At 33.2% G+C, this 15,282-nt stretch overlaps 1 protein-coding gene across 1 annotated transcript; it reads left to right on the top strand.

Annotated features, from left to right (window-relative positions):
* Positions 1 to 1,983: 1,983 nt before the first annotated feature.
* LOC126891645 (sphingosine-1-phosphate phosphatase 1-like) lies at positions 1,984 to 13,654 on the top strand. Its single transcript, XM_050660869.1, is given in 5 exon segments — positions 1,984 to 2,380; positions 7,709 to 7,753; positions 7,756 to 7,940; positions 8,300 to 8,472; positions 13,068 to 13,654. Coding segments are annotated over 5 exon segments (1,068 nt in total). The 5' UTR covers positions 1,984 to 2,133; the 3' UTR covers positions 13,486 to 13,654.
* The last annotated feature ends 1,628 nt before the right edge of the window (positions 13,655 to 15,282 follow it).

Genomic DNA, 15,282 nt, shown 5'->3' with positions numbered 1-15,282 from the left:
AATTGTTCTCAAAAGTTAATACCTAGTCTTAAAGTTATTAGCGATTTAAAATCCGAAAAATGCCAAAAACGGATTTTCGGATTTTAGATCGCTTCTAACTTTAAAACTATTAACTTTTGAGGAAAATTTTAAGAAACTTATTTTATTTAGAATATCCCAAAGAATCTAGAAAAAATATTTTTCGGAGGAAAATATGAGATTTTTAAAATAGAGCGCGCCCGCACCGGCAAAAATCGGATAAACACGCATAATATTATTATTTAACAATTAAAAAACAACGGTATAAATTAAGGTTAGACGCGATCACTCTTCAGAATCTTGAAGCTGAATGTTTAAACTTCAATTTAAGTAACTGGCTACCTCAAAAATACTAATCTAAATATGAGTTTTTAAGCTTCGAAAATGCGTATTTTCGCATTTTGCAGATTTTAAATCGCCTATAACTCGAAAACTATCAATTTTTGAGAAAATTTACAAGATACCTTCCTTGTTTAGAATGACCCACAAAACTTAAAAATATAGTTACGGAGCAAAAAAACGTGATCTTTTGTATATGTTTAAAAAAAATTGTTTAAACAATTTCTGCCCAATAATTCCGGCCGGCACCCTTCAGATTTGTTTAAAGGGAACATTTTTGAATAGGAATCCACAAAGAAACTGAATCAGAAATTTTTCCAGACGGGAGCGGTCTCACCACATGGACTAGGTAATTGAATTCATTCTGCGAACAGTTATCTTTATTTATAATAATATACAGTTTTAGGTAGATATACATTTTAAAAATTACCGCAAATATAAAGTAGGTACTGCCGAATAGAATATATTATTTCATTCGTATTATTCCACATAAAGTCAACTAACCATGAGAAGAACAATTCGGAATTAATTTTAATAATAACATACACAAAAACACAATTTAAATTTTCCGAAGTTTTTAAAATTCGCGGTAGTTTAATCAGGACTTTTATGCACGTCTATGAACGTTCGGCTTCTCTCGGTATAACGTCATCTGATTCGCAGAAGCACTGACACACGTCAGAACATTTTTAACCCCAAAAAAATCAGCCATGCCCTGGAATCTTATATGAACAAACTGGGGAATTTCCCCCATCACTTTCACTACGGTCAGCTAATAAAGAGAAATGACAGCCTATCTCGCTCACGAAGACTTTAACCAATCATTTATGTTAACGCCATATCTGAATGTCACAAATAAAATAATCAAACGAGGCTTAACTCGGCAATGTCAATTCTGTCAAAAGTAATGACAATGAAAGTTAGTGGAAATAATTTTCCATTAGTTTACAGTTTTTATTGTATTATCTTTAACGATTTGTTCTTAGTAATTTCAATTTAAGTTGGTTCCTTATCCTTCGTTGATAAAGTGTAGTTTTGTTTTAGTTACGAAACGAAAGAAGTTTTGTGTTGTGTTAATAAAAAAACTGAACATGGTTTATTATTGTTGTGTACGGTTGTGTACAAATCATAGAAAAGTTAGAAAAATGCATAGATAGGTAAATAGTCATTAGTTTATAACTGTTTTATCTGAAACGAAACAACAAATAAATACACGTAGGTACCTATATTTACAAAAACATTGTCTAACTTTTTTTATATCCCTTTTCCTTACTAAATTTGACAGCAAAAATAACATATACATTTTGTAACTTGGGAATTCCGAATAAGTTATAAGTAGTACTTAGATATTATTTAAATAAAATACTTTAACAAGCTTTGTAAGTTCTGGTATTTTATTTTAATAATATAGGTGAGATTATTTCTCGTAAAATAAGAAGATATTTTAATTAGTAACAAAAGGGCCCGCAAGAGGCGCTGAACGGATGAAATTAATGCTTGTCCATTTAAATTTCCCGCCAAATGGTGATTAGTTAACACTACGGTCGCATGTGGCGAAAGGAACCAAATTTTTACAGTGAGTTGCCTATCTATCCGGTAATACTATATTATTTATCTATGAAAATCAGCTGTCAAAAAGTTCTTTTACGTTACGGAACTGCAATGCGGATCTGCAGTATACATAATACAGTTTACATGTTTTGTTAAATAAAAAAAGCAACAGTGATATAAATCCAAGTACAATAAGAATATCCGCAATACATTCAACCAGTGAAAATGGAGTACCTCAAGAAACCTGAATTGGTAGCCAAAGTTCAAAAATATTTCGGTGTGAATACAAAACATATCCAAAAAGATAAAGAGTACACGATAGAGAATAAGTTCTGGTATTATTTGTTTGTTTTTGGTACAGCTCTAGGTGATGAGACCTTCTATTCTGCTTTTATTCCATTCTGGTTTTGGAACATTGATGGGGCAGTTGGAAGAAGAGTTGTCTTGGTTTGGACAATTGTCATGTATATAGGTAAGTGCATGTATGGTTTTTAAGTGACTAAGAACATTCCTCATCTGAATTTTTTTGCCAAAATACTCTGCAAAATACTTTGTAAATCTTACTCTGCAAATATGAACTATGGATGTTTTCTTTCACATATTTTTAACCCCTTGGCTGCGTGTAGAGATATTTATAAACTTACGTTGAGTACGTTACGAGTCATATAATATCCTGTATACCCCATTTGCCACCATGCTTTATGACACAGTCGATGCAGCCAATCATTAATGTAGTGCGAGGTTTATTTGTCTCGTAACGCAGCCAAAGTGTTAAAATCGGAATATTAGAGAACTCCTTCTATTAGTGTAGTATCTCACTGGAAGATTTAAATCACATATTTTTTGAATATTCTAAACATGAAAATTCTACCAAAGAATTATTAGTAAAATTGTTCAATCTAAATAGGTATCTCGGGTCCAGTCAATTTATCCTTTTTAATTTCTTTATTTGACAAAACAATGACCTGTTAATTAAACACCTTGGAAAAACAAAATCAGGGCCGGCGATAACGGGCCTGCAAGGGATGCATTGCAGGCGGGCACCTCTGTTTTGGGGCGCCAGAATGAGCTGGCGCAAGAATCAGCTTTTTTCTGCTGGTGTTATGCACCAGCCAACCAAATTTATTTTTTAAATTTGGTTAAATTGCTCATAATACGTTAATCTGTGTTTGTTAGTTTTGCATATCACACATATAATAGATGTTAAATATACAATATTAAAATATACAAAAATATGCAATGCCACATAGAATTCGTACCATGTAGTTATAATATAATTTATTGGCCAAAGGTACATATCATAATTTCAACCAAACAACTTTGCTCTTTAATGAGAATGCTTTGTTTATTTTCTTCAAATTTCTTGCAAGTTGTTAGTTTTGTATCATCAGTTATGATGAGAGGAAATGAATGATTTCTAGTAAAATAAACAAGATTGTGATACATACTGTCTTGTCTTCTTGCTGCCTGTCTAAGTATTATGTACCTATTACCTAATAATAGGTATCAAGTTAAGTGTTAATCCCATAAAGACCATAATATTTTTTAAAATAAACCTTTTACATACAATTTAGTTTAGAGCTCTTTAGATTTAGTTTTATTTCATGTGATTATAATATAGAATAGTTTGTCAGTTGTACTCTGCAGTTAAACAATCTAGCCCTAGCCCTGCATTCAATTAATATAAACTTACATTTGTTAAGTACTCAGTACTATTATTAAATTCCGGTTTCGCATTACTGCAGAAGCATAATCTTGAGGTTTTCAAGTTATTGTTTTTATTTAGTTAAATAAAAATGGATTCAAAAAAAAATATGAGGCACAAATCTAAAAAGAAAAGCCGAAAAAGAAGAAATGACAAAAGAACAATCTAATTCTCTTAGCCAATTTCTTAAAAAAGTTAAAGTAAAGTTGTTTTGTCAGATGATGGGTCCAATAAAACTGTATCCGAACGTCTAACTTTATTTACCGAGGACATTTTCGGATAGCGGGACAGCGAAATCGGTGTCTCGCTGCTCGGAACACACATTTTTTGGACCAAGTCCAAAATCAAGTCATTAATAGGGAGAAAAGCTCTTGTAGCTACCCCTAAAATCAGGAGGTTTAACCACATAAAGTAATACAGAGGATGTCCCATTACCCAGGGTATCCAAGGTAACGTTCAGTACAAAGTCTCCTCATTTTTTATGTTATGTTGGTACCTACTGCGATGAGGAGGGGTGGTGGTATAGCTTGGGGGTCAGATAGATACCACTCCAGGTTATGGGCGGTCAGATAGGTACCACTCCAGATTAAGCAGTGTGACCGGTTTGATCTTCAGACATGAGGGTCCCGCTGTTCCATTAAAACACACATTGTCCCCGAGGCTGGGGTTGTAAGAGTTCTCTGTGTATGTGTGTGTGTTTGGGGGGGGGGGGCGCCTGTGCTAGTTTTGCAGGCGGGCACCTTATACCCTAGCGCCGGCACTGAACAAAATTATACCTTTGAAACTTTGACAGAATTTTTATTGTACTGCTAATAGACCTTCTGTGCATTATAATATGTTTCACAGCAAAGTATACGTTTGAAGAGTATGAAATATAGTTTCACAATTCTTTTGCCCTAATTTAATTGTCAGTTTAAATCAGTAAACTGCAGTCCCTGGTCAAATTATTAGATGCACTGTAAGATTTATAAAATATTAATTCTGAGGTGATAATAGGTTTTTTGTATGTACCAGACACAATGTACGTTGTTTGGTTGCTTTTTACTTGCCTCTAGTTTATATTTTATCCCAAATAAAACATCATTATTAATAAACAAATATGTATTTATTGACTCTTGAAAGAAAACAGAAATAAGGACAATTAAATGTTAATATTTTGTAGAGCCACCTTCAGCAGCTATTAGAGCTTTAATTATGTGTGGCATACTATCAATGCAAACCTGCACTGTCTCCTGCATTTGAGGATGATGATTCCACACAAATGTTTCTTTCTAAAAGCTGCGTTTTGTTTGTGATCATATCTTTAGCCACTTCTCATTTCATTACCTAACTGAAAAACGTTTTTGGTGGGGTTCATATCGGGGCTATTACCAGGTAAATTTGACAAAGGGATGTTTTGTTCTGCCAAAAAAGCTTTAATAGACCGTGATGTAAAGCAGGGAGCTTAATCTTGTATAAAAATGAATGGTTCCACATTTGGAAACCAGTCTTGGAACTGTAGAATCAACTGCCCTTGCAAGATTGTACTGGTCTTGCCACATCATTCCTTTTACCACATACAGACGTCCAGTATCCTTGCCACTAATGACTGACCAAATCATCACTTTTGTAGGGTGCTTCACAGCAATTTTTTTATTGTTGACAGGTCTGCTTCAATGATGTTAAAGCACATTTGAAATTTTGTTGGATTGACCAGGTAATAGCCCTGATATGAATCCCATCGAAAACATTTGGGAGTTAATGGAAAGAGAAGTAACTAAAGACATGATCACAAACAAAACGCAGCTCTTAGAAAGAATAATTTAGGTGTAGAATCATCATCCTCACATGCAGGAGACAGTGCAGATTTCCATTGATAGTATGCCATGCATAATTAAAGCTCTAGTGTGTCTAGGATAAATAGTATATTTCCCATTAAAAAAAGAAATATGACAATTTTATGATTCTTCTACAATAGGTATACCAGCATAAATATTATAATATAATATAAACCTCCCACATTATACAAATCTAAATTTTTATGAAGACGGCTGAAAATAAAATCTATTCTATTGAATTGTTTAAAGCCAATAAGGAAAAAGATATATGACAATCTTAAGATTCTTCTACGATGGGTGGACAACCCACATTATACAAATCTAAATTCTGATGAAAACAACTGAAAATAAAATCTCCATAAGAATGAATTGTAAACCAGCTTATTAAAAAAGTTGTTTATCTTTTTATTTTATATTATTTGGGACATTTATTTATATTATATGAAAATATAGGAATATTCCAATATTACCTATTACATATATTGATGGTGTTGTATTGAGTAATAAGCTTATAATAAAGTACAAGCAAAGGTGGTTACTATAATATTTATGTACCTACTATATTTACATTTTGTGACACTATTTTTATTCCAAGCCACATAAATATAAGGCTTAAAAATGTTTTTTTAACTTGATTAGAGTTGCCCTCATGAAGGCAAATGGCTGAAATAATAGCCTTAAATTAAAAAAGTATCTAAATGTCGGAGCTGTGGGTCCAAAGATGAACTGAAGAAAACACTCAATAAATGAAATAAAGTATTGTATTAATTAGACAATCAAAGTATTGAACATGTGGATTTTAGTACACTTACTTAGAAACAACAGTAAATTCAAGTTGGGATCAAGCAAAAGAAATACATATAAGAATAGAAATAGCAAAAGCATCGCTCACTAGTATAATGCTAGTATGAAGCAATTACCTCTAACAGCCTCACCCTACCTCAAAAATCTGACTTCTCAATTGTTATGTATTTCCGGTTTTGTTGTATGGAATGGAGGCGGGAACAATGACCGCAACATTAATGAAGAAATTAGAGGCCTTTGAAATGAGGGCTTCCTGACATATATTACAAATATCCTGGACCTAGTACTTGACCAAAGAGGAGGTACTATGCCAGATAAGTAAGAAGAAAGAGATAGGAATTACTATAATGCTATAAACTAAAGAAAGTTGGAATACTTGTGTTACCGTGACCCGTCAAAATAGCCCGGTCAAAACAGCCCCGTCAAAATAGCCCGAACACAAAATAGCCTCGACAAAATAGCCTGCAAACAAAATAGCCCCGACAAAATAGATCGCACACAAAATAGCCCCGGTCAAAACAGCCCCGGCTAAAATAGCCCCGGCTAAAACAGCCTCTTATAAACAATTACATAATTATTTATACAAGTTATCCAATAACTTTTTTAATTTAAATTATTTGACAAAAGGAAAGAATGTATATAATTTATTTAATTTAAAATGCATTTTACTGTTGCCCGAAAACAGAAAAACATGTTTATATCATAAATTAACATTGATTTTCGCTTAACTTAAATGTCCAAACTTCCAAGAGGCAGGAAAGGTAGGACTCGAGTTCTCTGAAAAGACAATTTTTATTTAATGTGGTTAAGATAAACATCTGAATAGAGGATAATTACCATTTCCGAAAAAATGTATTTTTAAGCTATTATTTCATGATGAATTCTGATGGGAGCTTTTTGTCGGGGCTATTTTGTCCGGGCTATTTTGTCGGCGGGCTATTATTCCGCGGCTATTTTGTCTGTAGGCTATTTTCTCGGAGCTATTTTGTGTACGGGATATTATGTCGGGGCTATTTTGTCGGAGCTTTTTTGACGGGGTACCTTGTGTCACATTATGAGGCACAGTGAATGTAGAGTACTTCAGCTAATTTATTATCCCAGGGAAATAGACAGCAGAAGGGGTTGGATATCAATGACAAGGAGACCTTGTGGCTCCAAAACTTGCAGCAATGGCTCAGATTCTCATCTGCCGAACTATTCAGATATTCTGTAAATAAAATCAGAATAGCCATGTTAATTTTTAATGTTTGGAACAGACAAGGCATGTGAAAGAGAAGATTAATTTACTTATAGAAAATTATTTACATGGATAAGAATGTTAGAAAGGAAAATATAGAATGGTAGGAACTACCTCTACCTTTTGACAAAATGAACCATAGAAAAATAAAAGAAAACATTACAGTATAATATGTTACAATTTAAAAAACCAAAAAAGTATTTAGAGTTTTCTATGAATATGTGTTTTTGTTTCAAGGTCAAGGCATCAAAGATATAATCCAGTGGCCCAGACCAGGCCCTCCAAGTGGGCTTTGGAGTATGGCATGCCTTCTACACATGCCATGGTTGGAGTGTCCATACCATTCTCAGTTTTGTTGTACACAATGGGCCGGTACCAGTACAACGTTCCTTTGGGGATGTGCATTGCAGTTCTTTGGTGCACTTTGATAAGCATCAGCAGGCTCTATTTAGGAATGCATACAGTTTTGGTAAGTAGGGCAATAAAGTAGGTATACACTATTTGAAAAAAGTAGATACATTAATTCAATGGAATTCAAAAATAAGAATGCTGAGATATGGGGATTGAGTAGAATGAGAAATGTCATAAATGCGTTAACTCATTTGTTAACAAAAAATGCTTCATTATGATTTTTTAGTTAACCATATTTAAATTTCAATTTAAGGCATATAAATCATTTGATAGCCAAAGCTAGATAATTGAGCATGGCAAATGAAGAAGAAACCAGAGTTGCTCATATTGATCCGAACAGCTCATTTGTGTAGTTGACTCAAGTGGGACAGGTTCAAGGTTAAAGTATCTAAAGTAGTGTTTTTTTTTTGTTTTCAGGATGTCATAGTTGGTTTAGCGTTAGCCGTACTCATTATGTTTCCCATTGTTCCTTTGGTAGACTTATTCGATAATTATTTACTTACAAGTCCCACATCTCCGATATTATTACTAGTTTCGTCGATTTTGTTGATATTCTACTATCCAAACAGTGGCAAATGGACTCCAACCAGGTGAGTAAACTAATTTGATTTGTAGTTTTAACATAATTGCTTTAAAAAGGTAAATTGTGCATTGAAAAGTTATAGCTGATAGCAATGTTACAAGTTGCACCAAGTTAGTACAAAGGGTTTTGTGTTGTATCTCGTAAACTAGCAACGATACAGAAAATTTTATTGGACATCATTTGTAGCAAATTAAATTGTCTAGAACTTAATTCCTATCACTTTTTATCGTTAAATGGAAAATAAAAAAGTTGTTGTAAACAAAAATAACCGAAACTTTTTAAACAAATTTTTAAACGTTATAACCTTTTTTCTGGTTATTGTACAATAAAGTAACATCAACAGTGATTAACATGTTATTCTTGTTCTCATGATCATTTTTCAGTGCGTCACAGTTTTTCGATTTCTCTCTAATGCATTAAGTTAGATGAGACGGAAAAAGCGGTAGCTCCGTGATTAAACACAAAAATAATGCAGCATTATAATGGTTATACATATACATAAGATGTATATTCCTAACCTACGTTTGATTCGTTGATATTTAGAATGCGCGTTTTTTCTAGCCAATCAAATACACGTATTACGAACATTTGACGAAAACTTCGTCCATTTTGGCCATTTTTTAGAAGTGTCAAAGAGTCAAGTGACGGTTATTATTCAGGTCATTATTTTGTGTACCTGTCATTTTGAAATTTCGAATTCGACTTTCCTTGTGTTTCACAACGTTTTTGTGCATTATTTTGTGTTTTGGTTTAGAATTTAGTTCGTTAAAAGTTAGTCATTGGCGTGAGGAGGCTAGAGACATTCAAGATGTACCGAAGAGTGCTAAATATCTCATGAGTAGATAGAATAGCCAACGTGGAGGTAATGAGACTTACGCATAAGGAACGAGAAAAACTAACAAATAAGAAGAAAACTGAGATATATGGGACATGTGATGAGAGATGTATATCTAATACTCCAGATCATTATGCAAGAAAAAGATTCATAGTAAGGAGACGTAACTCATGGCTGAAGAACCTTAGGAACTGGTTTGGATGTAATAACAATGAATTATTTAGAGCCGCGGTTTCAGAAATAAATATCTCTCTGATGATTTTTAACTTTTGAAGCGGAGACAGCACCTAGAGAAGAAGATAAAAACATAGTTTATGGATAGTTTTGTGTCATTTTTTAATGTTTCCATATTTATAAATTTAATTAACAATATTGTTTACTTTTTAATTTTATTCCCCTTTATAAAAAATACCTACACGTTAACATATTGTGTAAAAATCAAATCTACTAAATTACTAATTAGTTTAATTCCACAAGCTTTTCACCTATGGCTAAGTACGATTCTGGCATCTGTCAGATTCCTCAATAATTTCATGATTCATGAAATAAGTCTCGACACACCCAATACAGTATATGACGTCATAATTAATGACGCACTGAAAAATGATCATGAGAACAAGAATATTCCTAATAGAAATAGAAATGTTTTGATAATTGTGTAATTAGAATTCATGAGAGATAAGATTATAAGGTACAGCATGACTGGTCTCAATCATCATCTGTTCTTATCAAATATTTGTATATTTTTAACTGTAATTGTTTGGTGTGGTCAAATCTTTTGACCTTATTTCTCATTTCTGATGTACCTGGATGTTCAAATAGTATCAAACATTTAGTTTTGTGAATGAAACACTTGTTCTTTTATTATTTAGCTTTATTTAGTACTTTAATCCTACCGAAATTCATATTCTAAGCATGTGCTTGTGGCCCCATTACATTTTTCTACATAACCTACAATATCTTTGTATAAAATCTGCCGTAGTATGTGATTCTTCTTCACTTTACGTCCACACAACGCTATAAAAATGCTTAAGGGAAGTATTCTTCTTCTTCTTTTGGCACATTTTTTTTCGAATATTGGCAATCATTGTGGCTATAATTATTTTATTAACTGATTCTTTAAATAGATTAGTTGTTGTTGTGGAGAACCATTTCCTCAGGTTCTTCAACCATGATATTCTTCTTCTCCAAATTCCTAGGTTTCCGAATACTTTGCCTTGACGGATTATTTTCAGTAATCTGTATTTAGTGCCGTTGTTCATTATGTGTCCGAGATATTCTAAATTTCTCCTTTTACGTATACATCACTTCTCTTTCTTTCCCCATTCTTCGTAGTACGGTCTCGTTGGTTATCTTGTCCATCCATGATATCCTCAGGTTTCGCCTGTATAGCCACATCTCGAAGGCTTCTAGTTTTTCCTCCATCGCTTCAGGGAAGTGGAAGTATTACAAAATTGGAAAGAAATCCTTTGTAAAAGGTATAAATTTTTTTTATTAAAAATCCCTTAAAAGGGCTACATCACAACAAAACGTTTTCGATTTTTATAAAAAATCATCATCAGTGTTCGATCTAAAAATAAGTATAACCGATTTAATGAATATAAAGTTATTATTTAAATTTTGACAAAGGTTAGAGCAAGTTGGTTATACTTACAAACTGGATGCTAGCTGAGCCACAAAAGAAAAATATCTGGGTAAAAACCCTTTACATAAAATATAGATGCCTTAAAAGTGCATACTTCAATAAAAAGGCCTGTGATGGTCACATGGCAAACAGGATAATGCCCTAAGGTAAGGTATACAGGTTTCCCAACACGTGGGATCCAAATTGAGTTGATCACATTTCAATGACTTAATGGCAACTGAATGCGAAATGAGTGATGTTTCTGAAAGGTGTCAAAAGACAGATGGACAACGTGACGTGGAATTTACCCTGTATTACGACAGCCAACTAATTGTTAGTAAAATATTTAATGAAAATTTACATAGTAATAACAAACATCAACAAAGTTGTGGCTATAATTACATTTAAGTAAGTACCTTGAATATGTAAGATGAACGTGAAGTATGAAATGATTTTTATAATGAGAAATAGCCAGAATCTATGCAGCCATCTATACATGTTCCTATTCAAATTGAAGTAAGTCCAACTGTGCTGTTGAAAATTTGATTTACTATGAATTAAAAGGAGTGTTTGGTTTAATTGTACCAATGGCAGAGTAAATTAGAGAGTCTGTAGTAAATGGAAGTCTGATATTAAAGTAGTGTTGAAATTAAGATAAGTTGTATGAGTCACAGGAGGAAACTGATATGATATAATGATATGTGAATTAATTGGTTAAGGTACCTGAGTGTTGATATTGGAAGTGAAGAAGAATATCAATTGAACTAATAACCTGGCAAAAGTATGAGGTCCTTGTGGATTTTGGAAGTATTACATATTACACTTTATAAAACACACTCTTGTGATGTGGTTACATGAATAAATTAATCTTTCCAACATTACTTTCTTGCTAATGACACTTGACTTAATGCACAGTGTGGCAGGATTCCTCAACAAATAATGTTAACAAGGTTTGGGTGGTAATGTACACATTTTCAAGGAAAAATTAACATGTTATAAGGTGACTTTCATCAAGAAATAAATAATACGAAATGACCGGAGTGGTGAAAAAGTAATATTAGAAAAAATCAAGAGGATTTGACCAGTTTCATAACTAAACTTGGCAATTATTGTTTATTAAATATCTGAACTATGGTAAACATCTTGTATTTGACATTTTGACAAAATTATTAAAGTAAAATTTGATCAGCCTGTCAAGATATACAGGGTAGTAGCCAGAAACGATTATTTAACATAATTTAGTAGGGTGTACAGTGCCTACACTTTCTGCCAAGCATCACACGGATATATCAAATTATTTTAAAGTATTCTTTTTTTTTTAATAATTTATTCTTTATTTAAAACTTTAAGAATTATGTGTGCCCGGTACTATAAAACTATTTGACATATCCTTATGGTACTTGGCAGATAGTGTAGGTACTGTACACCCTACTAAATTATGTTAAATAATCGTTTGTGGTTAATACCAGAGGCGTACGACAGGGGAAAGTGAATGGTTGACCCTTCCCAAATTCTATGCCACTGATGAAACTGCTATTTTAGCATAATTTTTGGATTCTCCAATACTTTCTATGCAAAGTCATTTCATTCGTAACGATAAAGTCATTAGTTTTCGAGATATTTGAAGTTAAAAATGAAAAGGCACACTTATTTTGATTAATGTATTATGCTCCTTCGTTTTTAGCTTCAAATATCTCGAAAACGAATGGCTTTATCGTTACGAATGAAGAGTATGTTTTTTACATAGAAAGTATTGGAGAATCAAAAAATTGTACTAAAATAGCAATTAATCCAGAGGCAATTCCTAGAATTTGGGAAGGGTCAACCATTCATGTTCCCCCGTAGTACGCCTCTGGTAGTAGCCAGAAACGTTTGTTTAACATAATTTAGTAGGTCATACAGTACCAGCACCACTTACCAAATTTCGTGTTGTTGTCAAATGCCTGTCAGGAAATATTTAAAAATAAATAAAATAAAAGTTTAACTTTGACACCCTGTATTTCGGTTATTATCAACTTTTGTACTAAGGTAAGTTAGCTTAAATCGACCTGTTTTAAGCTCAGGAATCTAAGGCTAAGCTATGGCCCATTATTTACCAAACACCCTGTATAATGAGTAAATATTCAAGTTGATGCTGTTTTAGGGGAGACACTACAATGATCCTCTCCGTCTGCGTCGGAATCCAAATAGGCTCCTGGCTGAACTTCCACTCCGGCCTGATGACCCCATCAGAGCTCACACCACCATACATCATCATGTGGCCCTCCTACACCATGTTCGGATGCCTCCTCCTTCGCACCTTCATCGGATTCGTCACTGTACTACTCACGAAGAAAGTCTTCACCAGCATCACCTACAACTTCCTCTGTGCTATTCTCAGACAAGACGTCAATAATCTGAAGAAGTCTGAAAATACACTGCAAAACAAGCACAAGACTTTCGTCGAGCTGAGCTGCAAGTACGTCTTTTGTGCCATGATCGGTTTCAACGCTGTCTATGTGCTGCCTCAGCTGTTTAGGTTTTTGCGAATCGAAAGACCTACGTTTTTCACAGAGATTTGATAATTACTTTTTTGTAAAGGTAACTATACATATATCTAGTCAAATTACATCTCAGTTTATGATCAGGGTTGTTAACAAATATTTGGAGGGATGAACGTCAAATGTTGTAAATAAAAAGAACGAATCCAGTTATTGTTACAGTTATTAAAAAATGTCTTTAGGCCAGTTATATTGGTGTATTTTTTTATTTGTTTTGTGTTGTATGTCGACTGTTGCCCAAACCACATTATATAGAGGTTCCACAGTAAAACCACTCCTCTGTCGGCGCTTTGATCTCAAGAAGTAATACCGGCAGTACGCAATTGGTAATTCACCAGTGGTGGATGCGGGTTTTCCCTGTTAAAATCCGTACGTTTCTATGCGACTAGCAATGCGAGAGTAGTGCAAAAGCGACTAAGAACATTGCGCGGTCGCCATGAGCGACTACAGATTTTACTTCCAATTTTTCGGAGAGTGGTTATATTGTCCCTCTTTATACTGTGCCCAAACCCTAAAGAATATCGTATTACCAACAATGTTTGGTTAAGTTGGGACTCCAGGCCCCCCTCTTATGCACAATTTATATCCATGTAACGTAAACTTTGTATAAATGCCTGGTAGGCAACTTACAATGCCATTCGCGCATTAGAATTTGTCAATTAAATGATTATTATATTTATTTTGTATATATTTTTGGTGTCTACTCATTTATAAAGATTTATAAGTCGTTATTACATGCATTACTGCTTTGCGCATGCGTGACTACCTTGCGCATGCGTTTATCATAGAACGCTACTATTTGACAAGTGAACTTTGACGTATCACACACAGTTCGTTTCTGTTGAGTGTGCTACGTCTTCTTAAACGAATAAAATTAGAGATTAAGACAATTTGAACAACTAGGAAACATTTCAAAGTAGATTTCATAGTAATTTGAAATTATATAGTAATACAAAAAGTAGGTACTTACGGATGAGTAAAATGCATTTAAAATCGCAAATTTTCCATAGAATATTCCTTATATACGGGGAATGTTCAGAAAGTAACTATCATTAAAGTTATTACTTTTGTGCATCAGTTGATCTACCCCAAAAGTCCTTAACACCCTTCCTTCTTAATAGGGAACTCGCACATTTTTTATTACATAATAATGTTTAGTTTTGTTTCAAAATGAGATTTCCAAAATTTCACGCTTCAAAAACTCATAATAACTTAGAAGTACAAATTTAAAATCTGCTGCTTATTTAAAATAGTTCAAACTACCGGTGACGTCACATAATTATACTTTAGTTATGTTTATGGTTATATTTATATTTTAATGACACTTATCGTGTGTCATTGTAATAATATACCAGTTTGTTGAGGTTAGAAAATCTATCAAAATATTTATAAAACTGAGTGTAATGTCAAAACGAATGCCAAAGTTATTGAATTAATGGCGAGAACATCCAATATTACAATTATACCCCAGGCTGTGGGTGAAAAAACGTGATATAATTCAGGAATTTTTGAAACCTATCAGATGTTGTAAAGGATGATGCCAGGAATAACTTCTACTAAAATGTAACCAAAAATTTTAGGTTTTTTATTTATGACGTTTTTCATTTGTTAAATTTGCAATTTTTAAAAATTTTTAATTTTGCAGCTTTTTTTTTGGCAAAAACTTTCACAAACAAGTCTGGCTAATTGGCTCTGCCAAAGCTATTTTTCAAAAAAAAATTGCAGCTTAGAATATTCATTTTAGAGAAAAACTTTTTTTTTTGTTTTGATTCTGGCCTTGGTTCAGAACCTTTAGCCACGTAACTACATATAAAATTA

This window comes from Diabrotica virgifera, chromosome 9 (genome assembly GCF_917563875.1).
Source record: "Diabrotica virgifera virgifera chromosome 9, PGI_DIABVI_V3a".
NCBI lineage: Eukaryota > Metazoa > Arthropoda > Insecta > Coleoptera > Chrysomelidae > Diabrotica > Diabrotica virgifera.
Note: the sequence above shows the minus strand (reverse complement) of the source record. Positions and strands in the feature narration are given on the sequence as shown.